The 18,282-nt window shown below is 43.6% G+C and overlaps 1 protein-coding gene across 1 annotated transcript in view; it reads right to left on the reverse strand.

The window, feature by feature from the left end:
• Positions 1–18,282, reverse strand: part of LOC120943752 (alpha-aspartyl dipeptidase) — a 52,459-nt gene that overhangs the window by 21,273 nt on the left and 12,904 nt on the right. The window contains exons 3-4 of the mRNA XM_040357250.1: positions 16,930–17,004; positions 14,123–14,202 (exon numbers count right to left, since the gene is read on the reverse strand). Coding sequence (XP_040213184.1) covers positions 14,123–14,202; positions 16,930–17,004 — 155 coding nt within the window. The remainder of the gene's footprint in view (positions 1–14,122; positions 14,203–16,929; positions 17,005–18,282) is intronic.

An 18,282-nucleotide genomic window follows, 5' to 3' on the forward strand; every position in this document is an offset into this window, starting at 1 on the left:
CAGCACACATCCACAGTGCAACCACTGTTGCACAGCACTTTACAAAATAAATGTGGAAAAATAGGTGTAGTGGAGCCCTCATGGGGTCACTACGTATTCTAGCCATCCACGCATTTCACCCTACTGGTCAGACATCCATTTTGGCACACTTTCCCAGATAATGAACAGTCTCTTGCTTGTTTTTATTAGGGGATTAAACTTGGATGGGGAAAAAGGGACATGGAATGCCCAGATAATGAATCTTTAGCAATGGAAATAAATGTAGTTTGAATCCAAATCTGACGGTCTCTTCCTCTGCACAACTCCTCCTCCAGCACACTACTTGAGATCACTTGCTTCACTGCACTGTCCAAAGCTAGATTACTGTCACCATTAGCACATGGCTAGGCCTCACTCTGAATAAGTCCTAACCGTTTTCTTATAGCCCATTACAGGCAGGGGTTTGTAGTCCTTGTTGTAGAAACCATTTTAGATGAGAATAATAAATGTGCTAACTGACACTTGGTGGACTGATCCCAGCACGTCCAAATTTACCTGCACTGAAAGCATACACAAAATTCCACTATTCTAGCACCTACCTAAAAGGTAGAGGGTGCTACACTCCCCCACCCCTTAATTTTGAGTCAGTTTGGTTCCCTGTTGTGATATTTTGAGAAGTGTTCTCCTATGGGGGTATGGTCACCTGAGGAATGAATACTCGAGAGATGTTCCCCCATGCAGACCTTTAAGGGACACTTTGTTTTGCCTATGTACAGTTTATGACAGGAACATTCCAGCATATACAGTACTCGTGTAGTATTGCAGTTAATGAAATGTTTAATTTGATACGCCTTTCTTTCTGTTGCATCTGTAAAGGAGTCAGATCTATCTACAAATCCACAAATGTGGCATTTCACACAGGCATACATCCTTCGCAGTGGAGGTAGGTCCGTGAGCCAATTGCGTGGATTAGGTCTGGTATATTCAGATCTGACAAGCTCATCAGTCAGATTGTTGGCTCTCCTTGCTACCATGAAGGGTTTAGGGCCAACTATAGGAGCCACCTGAGGGGCTCGAGTCAATTCGTGCCAATGTTTAGTCAAGATCATTCGCAAATCCTCCCACTGTGTTCCAAACATAGTGATGATTTTCACTTGATCAGAAAGACTCTTGTTGGCATCCTGGTAAATTTTTGGATTAGCAGATCTTTCCGGTCAATTGCGGATGCTCGTTTTCTTGAGTTCTTTAAAGATCTATGCGTGTGACCCCTTTCTCTAAACCTTTTATACAGTTGCTTCGATTCAACCTGATAGTCCTGATCCAGTGAGCTGTTGCGTCTAATTCTCAGAAACTGCCCCGTCGGTATACCTCTGACCAAGGACTTAGGATGATGGCTGGTTGCCTCAAGAAGGGTGTTTGCTGCTGTTGCTTTATAAAATGTCCTTATTAGGAGGTCCAAAAACAAGATTTCGTTCAAGTCGTAGGTGAATGTTAGGCGTATATTGCGGCTGTTTTTGTTCAGTTCGCTCAAGAACTCTTCAAGGGATTCGACAGATCCCTGCAACAGCAGCAGGACATCATCAATATATCTTAGCCATAATTTGGCATGGTCTAGATAAGATTCAGAAAAGTAAACAACTTCCTCTTCCCAATAACCAAGATGTAAGCAAGCATATGGAGGTGCCTTGTATTTGTCTATAGTAGACCCCTAGGAATTGAAAGCAATTATTGCTCAAGGCAAACTGTAGCATCTCAAGGATGAACTCATTCTGAGGTCCCATACATGGAAATTTCTGGTCAAGAAAGTGTGCCATTGCTGCCAAGCCCCATGCATGGGGTATAGATGTATAAAGAGACTCTACATCGATGCCTACCAGGAGAGTTCCAGGGGGATACAGTTACTTCTTACATTTTTGCTAATATATCAATAGTATCTCTACTGTATGAGGGTAACTCAAAGACCATTTTTTTCAGTAGGGCATCTAGGTATCTTCCAATTTTCTCCAGAGGACCCTTCACCGCTAAAACAATTGGCCTGCCTGGTGGGTTTGTCAAGGATTTGTGGACTTTAGAAATAATGTAGATGGTAGGAGTATTAAACTCCTTTACTTTCAGCTACTAATACTCATTCCGAGACGAAAAGAGGCCAGCTTCCTGCACAAACATAAGTTTAAAGTTTAGTTCATTAGTTATGGAGGTAAAAGGGTTAGCAGGAAGTTTTTCATAGGTAGATCGGTCATTTAATTGCCTTTTTATCTTGTTTTCATAGTATTCTGTTTAGAGCAGTACCACATTGCCCCCCTTGTCGCTTTTCTTGATCACCAAATTTGGTGCCTCCTTCAGCTCCCGTAAGGTCCGGCGTTGTTCAGGGTCCGGGTTGTCTTTCCTTCCTCTTTGCCAATTCACCTTAGTAAGATCATCTTGAACGAGGTCTAAGAAAAACCCCAACCATCTATTTTTTCGGAAAGGGGGCATTTTTGTTGATTTTAGTAGTAGTGTGGCGTCTCGTTTCCATGGGCTAGAGGGAGTAGGGATAGGTTGGTCATCATCCTTACTTTCCATTAATAAGGAGGTGAGTATATCTAGAGCTTCATCATCTTGGGATTCAGTTGGGAGGCTTCCATCTTCCTCTTGGGTAGGTCTTTGATGTAACTATCTCAGGTACACTTTTTGTAAAAATAAAGTGATATCTTTATATACAGTAAAACCTTGGATTGCTAGCATAATTTGCTCCAGGAAGCATGCTTGTAATCCAGAGCACTTGTATATCAAAGCAAATTTCCCCATAACTAATAATGGAAACTCAAGTGATTCGTTCCACAACCATTTATTCATAAGTCCTTCAGTATATATAAAAAATTTAGCAAAGTGATAAGTTGTGTAACCATAAAATGTCCATCCTCAAATGTCAGCCTCCCCAAGGGGATTAGAAGCAAAATCCAGCAGGAGCTACAGAGTACAAAAGAGAAGAGAGGCACCTCTAAATGTAGCAATATGGTTACATTTAATAAAGGTACAAGATTTAGCAACTCACATGGTTGATGCTTAAAAGAGGTACATCAAAGTATGCAGGCATCCCGGGTAAAGCGATCCACAAAGACCGTTACATCCTCACCTCCGACTTTTACCGCCATCAGTCTACAATCGCGACCGGGAAGACTACCCTGCAGTAGAGTGATCTGAAAGCGAGGCTTGAACCGCTCATGGAAGAGACAAAATCAATGGCGGTGAGAAGAATGGTCTATGTGGACAGCTTTACCCTTGATGCCTGCATACTTAGATGTGCCTGTTTTAATCATCAACCATGTGAGTTTCTAAATGTTGTACCTTTTCTTAAAATGTAACCATATTGCTACACTTAGAGGCGCCTCTCTTATATTTCATACTCAGTTGTGACATGACACTACTCTTATATCAAGACATTGCTTGTATATAAAGTCAAAATGTATTAAAAAATTTAGCTTGTCTTGAAAAATGCTCTCAAACCAATTTACTCTCAAACCAAGGTTTTACTGTACCGCAAACTCGTTCATTGACCCAGTAGGGGAGTCCTTTTTCAAGCACTTTTCTATGCCTCTCTTCCAATTTAAATTCTGAGAGGTTAATAATAGTCTTGGAGTGGAAAAAAGGGGGAGTCGCGCTAATAAACCAATGTGAAAAAAATAGGATTTTTATAACAGCTTACCTGTAAAATCCTTTTCTTGGAGTACATCACGGGACACAGAGCCGCATAGCCATTACATGTGGGTTATAGAGTCTACCTTCAGGTGATGGACACTGGTGTAATCAATTAAACAGGAAGTTCCCTCCCTATATAACCCCTCCCCTACTGGGAGTTCCTCAGTTTTTGTAGCAAAGCAATAAGTGTCCCAATATCCCCAAACAAGAGGGGCGGGAGCTCTGTGTCCCGTGATGTACTCCAAGAAAAGGATTTTACAGGTAAGCTGTTATAAAAATCCTATTTTCTTTATCGTACATCACGGGACACAGAGCCGCATAGCTATTACATGTGGGATGTCCCAAAGCAATGCTTACTGAGGGGAGGGAGAAACCAACAACGCAGACCGCCATCAGACGTGAGGACCTATAATGCTGCCTGCAGCATACTGCGCCAAAAAGCTGCATCCTCTAGCTGTCTTATGTTCACCTGATAGGAATTAGTGAACGTAAGCACAGATGACCAAGTTGTGGCCTTGAAAATCTGCGTCATAAAGGCTTGGAAATGCATTGCGCATAAAGCGCTTACCATCCTGGTAGGGAGCACCCCCACAAAAAAACAGGGGGAATCCTACACTAAACCACAAGCCTGAATAATAACCTGATGAATCAACCTTAAAAACAGTTGATTTTAGACGCTGCCTGCCCTTTCCTGGGGCCTCCTGGTAGCGCCACAACATCAGTTTTCCGTATCCGAGCAGCCGCTTCAGATAGGCCTAGACCCTTCTTACTCCAACGAGAGAGAGAAAGTGTAACCATTTTAATAGCTGACCTGAACACTGCCTGCCCATCTAGGGTCTTCTGGCAGCCCAATAAAAACGTCAGCTTTCTATATCTGAAACCTTCAGATAGGTATTTAACTGCTCTCATCTCAATTGAGAGAAAAGCAATAACTTTTCCTTCCGTGAAACAAGGTTTTGAAAAAAGGGAAGGTAAGAATATCTAGATTCAAATGAATACTAGATCCTTCTAGTAAATAAGGTTGGGTGAGGATGAAAATCACTCTACTTGTAAGAATAATTGAGTATGGCTCTAGTCTATACCAAGAAAGTTGCCAATACTGAAACTCTCTTGGAGGCTACCACAACCAAGAACACCAATTCCCTTGTTAAAGGATGAAGGGAAATATGGTGCATCGGCCCAAGGAGCTGACCCTGTAAGCCGACAAAACTAGAGCCAATCCTCCGAGCACAAGGGCGACCCAACTGGTGGACTTATGCACGTCACCCCTTGTATAACAGCCCGGACCAAAGAGTGTGAAGTAAGCGACCTTTGGAAGCAAGGCCGAGATCGGATCCTTGATATAACTTAAGGCTAGCTCCGTCTCCTTTCCAAATGTAGGAAGGCAGGAATGACAAACTTCCACGGATGCCACCATCTGGTTTCACACCAGGAACATGGGCCTTCCAGACTGTAGGATATCTGGTCCTGGAGGCCAGCTCTCTTGTATGAAACCAGGGAATTGCCGCTAATTTTGAAAGCCCCGATCCTCGAGAATGTGGGCTATAATAGCCAGACCATTAATTCACCTGTTGCAAGGCAGGATGTAATACCCCCTGCAAAGTAGGCCTGGACAAGATGTAAGGGACCGTGGGTCCTCTACTACCACCCTTACTGTTCCTGCACCGAGAGGTCGTCAGGGTTATGCCGGAGTAATCAGGCCAGCTTTCGTTCTCCTCTAATGTAGCATAGAAGCCACAAAAGTCGCGGCACTGGGGGGAGAGACACAACCAGTGACAACTGGTCCCCCCGGATTACAAACACATCTGCCCCGCATGCGGGTGGATCCTTTATCCTTGACCCCAAGCTGTTCAATTCCTTGATGACCCTGGACGCCAATACATCTTATGTACAGGGTACTATTTCTGTGACATTTGGTCAGGAAAACAGTCGGGGTGTAGAGGTCATTCTCCCGGAGACACTTGTTGACGGCTCCAGCGAATCGCCTGCCAACTCTGCATTTCATGAAATGATGAATGTCAATAGGCAAGGCACAAGCTCCTCCTTGGTAAATTAAGTAAATCACTAGTATGGCATAGTCTGATTGTACTCTGACAGAACCAACCTGCCACCTGAACGTTCAGGCCCCTAAGGCAGATGCTCCATCGGTAGCTCTAGCTGACAGATAAGGCTCCCTTGGAGCTTGACTACTTCCCCTGGGCCATGGTCTCTTCCTGACCTGGCAAACCCTTTTAGTTAAGAATCACCAAGAGGAATTATAGCATATCTCTGAGACCGGGTTCTTTGGATAATGCTAGGTCAAGATCCACTCCTTCTAGGCCGACAAATACTGTTTATAACAGCCCTGAATAAAAGTTAGTATAGGGAATTGTCTTGAATGAAGCCAGCATCTTCCCTAGTGCCTTAATCAAAAGGCCAAAAGTAAGGAACTGTTACTTGCTGTGACCACATAGACCAGTTTTCTTATAGCGATGGTCTTGTCTGAGGCCAAAAAAACTCTCCTTTTTGGACTGTGCCAAACATACCCAGCTTCTTGTCAAATGAAAGAATGTATCTTTAGACTGGAATCCCAACCCAGGAGTTCCAGATACCTGACCATGCTGGACACCCTTAGGTCCAGCCATGCTACTGACTGACCCATCAGCAGGAGTTTGCTTCGGTATGCCATTACTGCTATACCCTGGGCCTACAGACCTGCTAGAGGCGGGCCCTAGCACCCTGACAACCCAGGCACGGAGGCTAACCCAAAAGGGCAAGACCACCAACTGGAGATAGTGCTGTTCCCCTGCGAAACGCAGACAACCTCTGCAGACCCAAGTAAATAAACACATATGCAACTGGCTCCCCATATGTGTATGTGGCAAGTGTTAAAGCCATATGCCTCAATGGAAGTGTGTGTACATGGCAGCGTGTGTTCCTGGAAGCATGAATTCATATAAATATGTTTTAAGCAAAACATGCATATAGCATGTGTGCTCTGGAACAAGCATCTTGCAAGCAAGCATGCGCTATAAACGTGTTATGCAACAATGTGCAACATGAACCCATGCAGACACGTATTTCTATGCAAACACAAGGAATCCTGTATTGCTTAATTAGGCCGCCATGTGCAACTTTAAAGTAATCATGCATCCTTATGCGATTCAGCATCTTCCATGCGATCATCATCTTATGCATTTTAAGCACTATTGTGCGGACAAGAACCCTTGTGTGACCAAGGACTCTTGTGTGACCAAGCACCCCTGTGCGATCCAGCATCCTTATGCACTCAAGCATCTTAATGCGACTTTAGGCATTTCTGTGAAACAAGCCTCTCTATGTGATCAAGTATCCTTAGGTAATCCAGGATGCTGTTGATCCGACAACCATGTGTGATCCAGCTTCCTTTTGCATTCAAGCATCTTTAAGCGATCTTTAGGCATTCTTGTAGAAACAAGCCTCTCTGTGCGACCAAAATATCCTTGAGTAATCAAGGACTTGGGTGATCGGGTAATCATGCGTGATTCAGCATTTTTATGCCTTCGAGCCTCTTTATGCGATTCTAGGCATTTCTGTGGAAACAAGCCTCTTTGTGTGACCAAATATCCTTGGGGAATCAAGGACTTGGGTGATCAGGTAATCATGTGTGATTCCAGCATTTTTTATGCCTTCAAGCCTCTTTATGCGATTCTAGGCATTTCTGTGGAAACAAGCCTGTTTGTGTGACCAAATATCCTTGGGGAATCAAGGACTTGGGTAATCAGGTAATCATGTGTGATTCCAGCATTTTTATGCATACAAGCATCTTTATGCAAACTTAGGCACGTCTGTGGAAACACGCCTCTCTGTGTGACCAAATATCCTTGGGTAATCCAGGACGCGGATGATCAGGTAACCATGTGTGATCCAGCATCTTTTTTGCATCCAAGCAACTTTATGCGATTTTAGGCATTTCTGTGGAAACAAACCTCCTCTGTGTGACCAAACATCCTTGGGTAATCAAGGATTTGGGTGATCAGGTAACCATGTGTGATCCAGCATTTTTATGCATACAAACGTCTTTATGCGATTTTAAGCCTTTCTGTGGAAACAAGTCGCTCTGTGTGACCAAATATCCTTGGGTAATCCAGGACTTGAGTGATCAGGTAACTAGCATCTTTATGCACTCAAGCATTTCTATGCAACTCTAACAAACATGCAACACCATACAGACAGAAACATGTATCCTTATGCGATCCACAATAAAACATGCTCTGTTACTTGTTTTTATCCCACATGCATTCCAAACTCATGTATCTTATGCAACATGCGGACTGGTAAAGAGGAAGTTATCCTCTGTAGATGTGCGTTTCCTCAATTAAGAGACGTTAGCAATGTGTACCAGCAACTGTGCATCCCTCAGATGTGCATTTGGTTAGCCTGAAGCCGACACCAGGCTGAGGACCATATGGAGGTCTTACTAGCCACCTATAGGAAAAACCTCTCTTTACACTCCAAGGAGAAGATAGAGGCTTTGGCCGAGTAGGCAGAGGGAAATTATATGCAGCATGAATCTCTGAAAAGACTGCAGGTGCAATCAGAACCTGTAGAGCCATTGATAGCTTCTCCTCGTTAGGCTGCAGCTCCTGTCTCCTGTCCTCTGACAGTGACCCTTCATCCCCAGCTCTTCTAATCCCTTTGTTTAAGGATTAAAGCAAGAAAAGGGACACACCCTGCTTTTTTTTTTTTTTTTTTTGCTTCTTGTGAGGATGCTGCGAACATAGCAGTTAACCTCTTGTAGAACAACAAATGTGATGCAAAAAACAAAACACATGCAGAGTGGCTGCAATGTTGGGGGAGGCTGCATTGATTGCCTGACAGGTCTGATGGCTCAATCTGTGAGCTGTTTAAGTCTCTACAGGGGAGAATAAGGGGCCACCAGGTTCAGGTGGCGATTCCTTTTTATACTCCTACCCCTGACCTTATTCAATGGGGAGACAAAAGTCCTAAGCTAAAAGCAGAGGAGCTTAACCCAGGTGCATCAACAGCTGAAGTCTGGCAGCAACAATGCCTGCTAATCTGCACAGCTAGATGCGGAGTAGGCGTCTTAGATGAATCTGTATCCAACTCACGCAAGGTGCTTACATTTGTGTCCCCCTAGCTTTACAGAGCTCTGACGTCTGGGCCTTTTTGAAGAGCCCTCTCTGCAACTGCACTGAGCCGGTGAGCACGTGCGACATGGTAGAGCCTGAAGCTGAGGAAGTGGGACGCGCAATAGACCAGCTAACACTTAAGCTTCCGTTTTTGGAAAGCATGGTAAGAGAAAACATCAGGCATGTCTTACTGCCCATAGTAGTGGAAAAACAGATAAGACTTGCAGCTACTCATGGAAGACAATCCTTTGCATAGGATTAAGGGCATTTTTTTTTTTTTATGTACCAGCCCCTTCAAGGGGAGATATATGGGTACTACAGCCATCCTGTCTGAACAGACATAGTGGCCCAGGCTACATGCCGGCTAGAGGAGGTATATGGGTGCCCTGAGCCATCCCGTTTCAGAAGACATCGTGGTTTACATTGCCCATGCATAGAAACATAATATAGGCGAGACCCATAGTCCCCTACAGAAGACCTACTGTCGAACTAAGTCCCGTAGGTCCCTCTCTTACCTTTCCACGCTGCAGGGTATTGCCAAGCAAGAGGCCCAATCTTCCCCCTTCACCGTGGGTATAGTCCTAGACCTTCAGGGACCGGGGTCCATAGCAGGAACACCACACCCCTGGACCTATATAGCACCCTGGCAGCAGAAAAAACATTTGGTCCTTAGAAGGCACAAAGTTCTGGAACCCAGGATCCAGCCCTCCGCAGAGAGGCATTATAGGCTAAACCTCGTTTTTCGCACCGAGGCCCGGGTACCGTCCACTTTGGCTATGAAGCACCTTGGACGGATCCGGATTTATGGAGGTTTTTTACATCCAGCATGGATCCCTCCAGTGGAGCTCCTAAGAGCACATGTTAACTCGTGACCAACACCTTAGACACTGATGAAAAAACTGAGGAACTCCCAGTAGGGGAGGGGTTATATAGGGAGGGAACTTCCTGTTTAATTGATTACACCAGTGTCCATCACCTGAAGGTAGACTCTATAACCCACATGTAATGGCTATGCGGCTCTGTGTCCCGTGATGTACGATAAAGAAAAGGACACCACTACGTGTCACAATGTGATGATAATAATAATACTTTGTCTGTGAAACTAATATAACAATAAAAATATTGTCACAGCAAAAATTGTAATTTACAGTGATAGTACATATTGATGAACCATAGTGAAAATTGAAAAAAAAAGAAACAGTGAAGCCAGAAGGCAAAAAGAGTCCCAAAGTATGGTGATGAAAATGACAATGGATCCTAGATGCCAGTAGTATCCACAACACAGTAGTTAGTGCAGACAGGAGACCTCCACCCACGGGTAACACTGACTCTTACCATAGATCAGAATAAAACCAGCATTTATGCAGAAATCCAAGCTCCACTGCAGGGCCAGAATCAATCCTCCAAATAATGATGAAGCCTCACCGGAGCTCAGAGACCGAGAAATCCTCATCTTCCTCCGCACACTTCTCTCCTCGCGTTTTTTCGTCTTGGAGTGTTGGTCAAGATGAGGGTTTAGGGAAGTAGTGTCGAATGATAATGGGGAGATTATCTCTGTCATCTCCACTGGCTCCGGGTATTGGCCCTAATCATTTCTCCTCTGTCCCCAGCACTCTTGTATTTTCCTTTTCCTCTTCCTCCTGTTCCTCTTGTGGGCTTTAGGATCCCTTTGGTGGTAGTTGTCGCTTCCAAAGGTGACTGTTCTTGTCCTAAAAAAAAACACCATTCTTTCTGTGTCTTCCTCGCTTTCTGAGGTATTTGGTGCTCCTCTGGTTGAGGAGCGTGACCATTGTCGGCCTTTTCTCTAGGTGCTTCTACCTCTAGTCTTAGTCAGGTCAAAGATTTCTCCCTTGGCCCAATCATCTAAATCCCTTTGAAATTTGGATTGTTTAGTTTGTCTTAAATTCTTTTGTGTTTTAATAACTTATTTTTTCAAAATGTCATGTTTTTCTTTCAAATTCCAGTTGATCCTTGAAGGGTTCAAGTTGTTGCAGACTAGCCTCAATTTGTGATAGTGCTACACTAAGAAACTAAACCTACCTTGTTCACTAACTGGCAGGGATACCTTACAGCCAAAACTGCATTTGTCTGTGATGATTAATGCCTTTTCAATACTGTAAATACCTAATGCAGCAGCTCTATAGGCATATAGGGAGTCTGGAGGTCCATGGTTAAGCACAATACGGATACCGGGCCGGGGTTCAAAGGCTTCTAAGAACTCACCTCACCTAACGTACATAAGCATTATATGTCAAGTCACACTAAATAACTTGAGGTGATTGACACGTGTGGATGACTTGGATATGGCTAAGCTCATGGGTATGTGTTTTTAAGTGACAAAATGTCAGTTTTTACCATGTGCAATTTCCTATTGTTTATGCTTTCCTTTCAATTATAAATATTTTTTTCTTACCGTATATCAGGTTAAACCGCAGTTTGTTCCTTTTCCTTCATTGAAGGCAAGGACACCTTGGGTCCTATTCCCACTCCCCTTTTATTTTGTTTATATGAAGACTACCTTCAGTTGACTGGATACTGGCAAAAAAAATTGCGATTCAAGCTCACAGTAGGCTAATGCCGCGTACACACGACCGTTTTTCGGGTTGTAATAAATTACATTTTTAATGGTCTAGAAAAAACAAAGTTTTTTTCAACTCGATCGTTAAAACGGCCTTGCCTACACACGATCGTAAAAAAAAATGCTCTAGCAAAGCGCGGTGATGTACAACACGTACGACGGCACTATAAACTGGAAGTTTAATTCGGATGGCGCCACCCTTGGGGCTGCTTTTGCTGATTTTGTGTTAGTAAAAGACAATTCGCGCTTTTCAGTCTGTTACAGCGTGATGAATGTGCTTACTCCATTACAAACACTAGTTTTACCAGAACGAGCGCTCCCGTCTCATAACTTGCTTCTGAGCATGCAGGTTTTTTTCACGTCATTAAAGCCCACACACGTCCATTTTTTACGACGTTAAAAACGGATTGTTAAAAACGTTATGAAAAATTAGAGCATGTTTGAAACTTTTAATGCCCATTTTTTACATCGTGAAAAATACTCTGGAGCCCACACACGATCTTTTAAAAGACATTAAAACAAAACGTCATTTTTTACAACCCGAAATACGGTCGTGTGTACGCGGCATAAGGCCTAAACATCTACCTGGTTGAACTTGGAGAGTGTGTAAACAGAGGTCCATGTGGCAGCCTTGCAAATGTGGGATACAGATGCTTGATGCAGAAAAGTCCAAGAGACACCAACAGCCCTAGTGGAATGAGGATGGGGAAGAGAGGAAACATTTTCCTAAGGTGTATGTCCACTTTTCAGCCAAATTGGGATAACACCCACTTTATATTTTTTACATGTTCTCATTCACATATAAAAGCTTAAAACAAAATGGCAACTTACCTTTGTTTTATATGTTCTGTTCTGGAAATTTCAGACTAAAAATTCAACTAGCGCCGGAAGGAAGATCACCTCTCCCCTCTCCCACCCTGAAATCTTCTGGGACACGTCACAGATTGCCCGGCCATTCACAGCGCGGCTCACGCATGCGCAGTGCGCACCTGGCTGTGCCCACAGTTAGAATGCCGGCTCCTCGGAGAGAAGGGTAAGAGGAGCGAGGCTTCCTGCACCCGCATCGCTGGACCGTGGGACAGGTGAGTGTCTGATTATTAAAAGTCAGCAGCTACACTTTTTGTAGCTGCTGACTTTTACATGGGTGGAACTCTGCTGTAATTATCAGTTGTAAACTAGATTTGAACATTACCTGTGCCAACTAAAGCCGGCGTCCTGCCGAAAATTTTCCCCTGGCGCAAAAGGACCCCCCTGTGCTGTGCAGGAATGGCACTTGCGCAGTACGAACTCAACTGAGCCTCTAAAAATAGCCGAAGATGTAGAGCTGAGAGTTATCTCTACACGGCGCCTGCGTACTGACTATGACACGTGCCGTCCGCTCCTGATGCTAGTGTTACTCTGCAAGGGGCAAGGGGTTTTTAGCAATAAAGTTTACATCTTAGCGGGGCACATTGCAAAACCTGACCATCAACAGTGCATAATCCGCCTCTCATTTGTTTTTACACGCTCCGCTAAGACGTGTACTTTATTGCTAAAATCACCCCCGCCCCTTGCAGAGTAGTACTAACATCGGGAGCGTGCAGCATGTGTCATAGTCAGTGCGCAGGCGCCGTGTAGAGCTATTTTTGGAGGCTCAGTCGAGTTCGTACTGCGCAAGTGCAGGGGGGTCCTTATCCGCCGGGGGGAACTTATTTGGCAGAACACCGGCCATACATAAGTTCTCAGCCCCTTCCGCTGGAAATGTCAGATGGGGAGAGGAGAGAGCCGAGGAGCCACGTGAGTCGGGAGGCGCTGTGAAATCAGGTAGAAATCCACATTTTTGTTATATAAAGCACAGACACTAGGACACATGTTATCTAACAGAGGGGATGGTATAAACATAACATAGTGACTTAACAACCACTTATATGCAGCCACCACATCTAAGAATTGGTAAGCTGCAATGTAATACATTAGTATTTTTGAGTTTAAATACATTAACCATGTCACCAGGCCCATTAGGAGTCTCTGCTTTGCCCATCACAGTGGGCATATCCCTAAAGGGATCTTCAGGGTCTGGAAACCATAGAAATGGACCATGATCCTAGACCAGTGTAGCGAACTACACACATAGCACTTTGAGTCAAGATTAGCAGAATCCAGTGCCTACAGCAAACATTACAGAATGGCTCAGGTCAGTGCGGGCACATGTACCCGAGAGCCTGGAGACCCGGGGGCAAACTTGGAGGCCACGGGGTCTGGTTAAGCCCCTTATAGGGATCCAGTATTTTTAACCAGCAAATGTCTCCTTACATTCTGCCCATCTGTACAGGGCTTTAGGGTCTAATTACTCCAGCCACTCCTTTAAAACACAGCGGCCGGTGTGCAGTGGACTTCAATGCCGATGCGCTGATTGCATCACATTGCATTGTTAACTTTTTCATTTGGTTCTATTTGCCATCGCACAGTGAGAGGTGGTGGATTGCCTTGCACAGCGCTGTGCTAAAGAAAGGGTATATGAAAATACCTGCAGCCACCTCTAGATATTCGTGTTTAACATTAATCTCCCCATAGAAATAGATTAGTGTTACATTTGGGCTTGGATGATATGGTATGAAGGGCCTTTAGGAGAGATCTTGTTGTCTTACCTAGCATTATGCCTTCTGCACCATAAAACAATATACAGATTAGTAAAACTTGCACATACAAAATGACTATGCAAGACTTATAAGCAGAAGAAATAATTATACTATGAAATGTATGTAGTGTACAAGCCTGTATGAAGGGCACACATTACCTCAAATACTCTTTTCCTGATAGCTGGTATCAAGGCATTATCATACAAGGCTTTCAGAAGTCGGAAAGTGTTCCCACCACCTAGACACAAATTACAGACATTCAGTTCAAATACAGTGGGTTATACAGTATTTTTTTTTAATTACGTATGAACCATGGATGACAAAGCACGGTGTGTCCTAAACAATTGCCATGTTAAAAAACAAACAAAAAAAAAATCACTAGTTTTACTTTTACTTTTACATTTTTTTTTTTTTTTGCATCTCTTCCATCAGCACCTCTGTTTCGGCTTTCTGATAGTAACAGAGGTAGCCCACACTTGTGCTATGTGTGGTGGCATGGCTGCTAGTAGTTTCCACCAAAGATGTATGTGACATGATGATAATGCAGGAGCACAACTGACAGACAGTTGTCACTTCATCACAGGAAGTGACTGAAAATGTAACTCAATTGCAGGATCACCAGTTATTCTTTTCATGAAAAATTACTAAGAACAGCTTTTGGAATTACACATAACGGGCCAGATTCTCAAAGATCCTATGTCCTATGTGAATCGACTCCATTGAGAGCCAGTCACACTTGCCTGTCATGTGAATTGGATGCGGTGAAACCCACAACTAATTCGTACATACAGTATTACCAACAGTATTGGGACACCTGCCTTTACACGCACATGAACTTTTATGGCATCCCAGTCTTAGTCCGTAGGGTTCAATATTTGGCCCACCTTTGCAACTATAACAGCTTCAACTCTTCTGGGAAGGCTTTCCACAAGGTTTAGAAGTATGTCTATGGTAATGTTTGACCATTCTTCCAGAAGCGCATTTGTGAGGTCAGGCACTGATGTGGATGAGAAAGCCTGGCTCACAGTCTCCGCTCTAATTCATCCCAAAGGTGTTCTATTAAATTGAGGTCAGGACTTTGTGGAGGCCTGTCAAGTTCCTCCAACCCAAACTCGCTCATCCATCTCTTTATGGACCTTGCCCATTGGCTGAGACACCCCACATACCCATGACCTGACCTTGGGTGCCCCTCTCATATCTAGTACCACCAAGTACCCGGCCACCTAAAAGAGAAAAGTGCAACAAGTCCAAACTTAGGGAGAAATCAATAGATCTCTAACCATCAAACAGGATAACTACTCCTGGAAAGTAAATTTGTGAGGAGAAACTCTGCCTAAACTTAAAGCGGAGGTTCACCCTAAAACTTTTTTTTTTTTATGTACTTAGCATACTTGCGTCAGCTATAGTATGTGTTTTTTTTTTTTCGCCGCTGTATTTACCGTTTAATCGCTCAGTTTCGTTTCAGACTCCGGCGGGGAAATAGGGGTTCCTATGAAGAGGGAAACATGATTGACATCCGGCTATGGCGCGTCACGCGTTCCGAAAATAGCCGCAATAGGACTCGGATATATACGGCGCCTCCGCAGTCAGTTCCTAGTCTGTGCACAGGCGCCGTATATCGCCGTGAAGAGCCAAGTCCTACTCCGGCTATTTTCGGAACGCGTGACACGCCATAGACGGACGTCAATCATGTTCCCCTCTTCATAGGAACGCCTACTCCCCGCGGGAGTCTGAAACGAAACTGCACGATCAAACGGTAAATACAGTGCAAAAAAAAACCATAGTATAGCTGACGCAAGTATGCTGGATTGGATGGTACATAGATGTTTTTTAGGGTGAACCTCCGCTTTAAATATGTACAGTCTTCTTCTTGGAAAATGTGCCTTTCTTTGTTACCTGGCCAGTCGTTTAACCACTGCTCCTGCCTCCCTGTTCACGTGTATCCCCTTCAGCTAGCAGGCTGTTAAGCAGACACCTGTCCATGCAAGCTCCTAGTTAGAGCTGTGTGTGCATTCAAAAGCACGTCCCTGCTCCCTCCTCCAACAATCAAGTAAGATTTTGCTAGAGACAGTGAGAACTACACCTCTCATCCGCCTTCATATTGCAGGGAAGACCGCTGCTTTCTCTTAACTGCCTCTATCCAGGTTGCAGGGAGGGACTATTAACAGTCTACATCTGTGAGGGCAACTGTGAGGACATCTGTCAGGTGCCAGAATAGTGAGAAGCTTTTGGTAATCCTTTGGTATATAACACTTTGCTTCTACCTATTGGAGACACCACTGCTTATGATGCAAATTTCTTAAAAGGGACTTCTGCGCTCTATCACTGTTAATTGTTTGGGATGCTTTTCAAAGATACGTTTTACCGTGTGGACTCCACAGTTATAGTCAAAGGGTTCCACCGCCAGCACACTGTGTGCATATTTCCCAATGACCAGTGGTTAGCTAGCATCTATAGATAGAAGTTGGGCCTCAGTAGCTAGCCATATACCCTTCCCTTTAGTTTGGAGAAGTATTTGCTGTGTTGCTTGCTCTTTTTGTTATTTGTAGTATTGTTCTGCAATCACCCATTGCATTTTTAGCAGGACCTTTCACTGATGATAACAGGAGTACAAATGTCAACACTATTCACCTCACTGCTATTGTATTGTGTTGTGTCACTGTTAGCGAACCACTGTATTTTTCCAACTTTATTAAAGCCTCTTTATTGCCATTGATGTGTCAGTGGGTTTTCAGGTCCAGTTACATGGTGGGTCATTTCTGGAAACAGTAGGAGAACCTATCATTTACCAGGAGCTCCTGCAGGAGTGGGTGCTACACTGTATTCAATTCATTATATACTGTAACAGTACTGTACTGCCAATTAAATTTACCAATATGTATTACTTGTGATTTTTGGTGTTGTTTTTTTTCCTTAATGAATACATTATGTACTGTAACTGTACTTTGCTGCAAATGGTACTTACCAATAAATATGGCTTCTGATTTCTGAACCGCCTCTACAGGATCCACTGCCTCATGTATGCTGTCTAGGCCATAACCTGAAAAAATATTAAGAGGTTGTTAACAAATGTGTGAAAAAGGTCAAGAAATCTCACAACAGTGACTATGTAATGCTCACAAATGTGAGGATTATGTTAAGAGAACCAATTGTTTGCCTTATTAATCTCTTATTTACCAATGTATGTTTATGAATAGCAGAGTATACTAGGGGTTAAAGCAAACTTAAGGATACTGCTGCAACCCGTGAGCTTGATATAGATTTTTAAAGCCAGCTTAGGGATTTTTGAAGGTGTGCCCCAGTTGGCGGCACCTGCTGTGGTTTTTGGGCTCTTCCATTCCTCTGGGTAAACGGCTCCCACAGTGACAGCAGGAGGTGATCAGGAAACATCCTTCCTCAATACCCCCTGCAGGACTAATTAACTGTGTATTACATTATTATACAGAATTTATATAGCACCAACAGTTTGCACAGGGAGACAGTACAATTACAATACAATAAAATACAAGAAGGTTACTAGGGCACTGCTCATAAGCGTTTTCAATCTAATAGGGTGGGGCAAGTGGCACAAAAGGTTTTAACTGTGGGGGAAGAGCTGATAGAAGAATTAAAAGTTGAGTTGTTAGGTGAAGCAGATAGGCTTACCTGAATGGATGAGTTTTTCAGGGATTGCCTTAAGGTAGCCAGAGTAGGAGATAAGCAAACAGATTAATGCATAGCGTTCCAGAGGATGGGAGAGGTTCTGCAGAAGTCCTGGAGATGAGCATGGGAGGAAGAGGTGGCACCATATACAGACCAAACTTTTCTGCTAATTGCCAGTCGATTGGGATTGTCTACCTTATGAAATGTGACTGCAATGCCTTCTATGTGGGCAAAACAAAGAGGCCTTTTTTTCACAGAATCAGAGACCATGTATCTCTTATTCAGAAAAATAAAATGGAGACTCCGATAAGTAGACATAGTGGTCTTTTTCATTCTTTTGATCCTTTTGAGAATGGAATTTTTTGCATTGGAATATTTACCTCTGAATGAAAGAGATGGGGATGTCGAAAAGAGCCTTCTCCAAAGGGAGACTAAATGGATCCATTTACTGGCAGCTACCCGGTATCCCGGGCTCAATGAGTCCATTAGCTTTAAGCGATTCCTCTAGGGTCCTTTCAAGCCATGTTTTCTGCAATTAAACTTTTCATTAAACAAAATGTTATTTGTTTATATAATTTTCATTGTTTATTTTGTAGATGTCGGATCAATGTCCATGCATTCAGAGTGGCTTTTCGCTTGGCTAGAATTTTTTTTTCATCCATCTATTTATTGTTCA

This window comes from Rana temporaria, chromosome 6 (genome assembly GCF_905171775.1).
Source record: "Rana temporaria chromosome 6, aRanTem1.1, whole genome shotgun sequence".
NCBI lineage: Eukaryota > Metazoa > Chordata > Amphibia > Anura > Ranidae > Rana > Rana temporaria.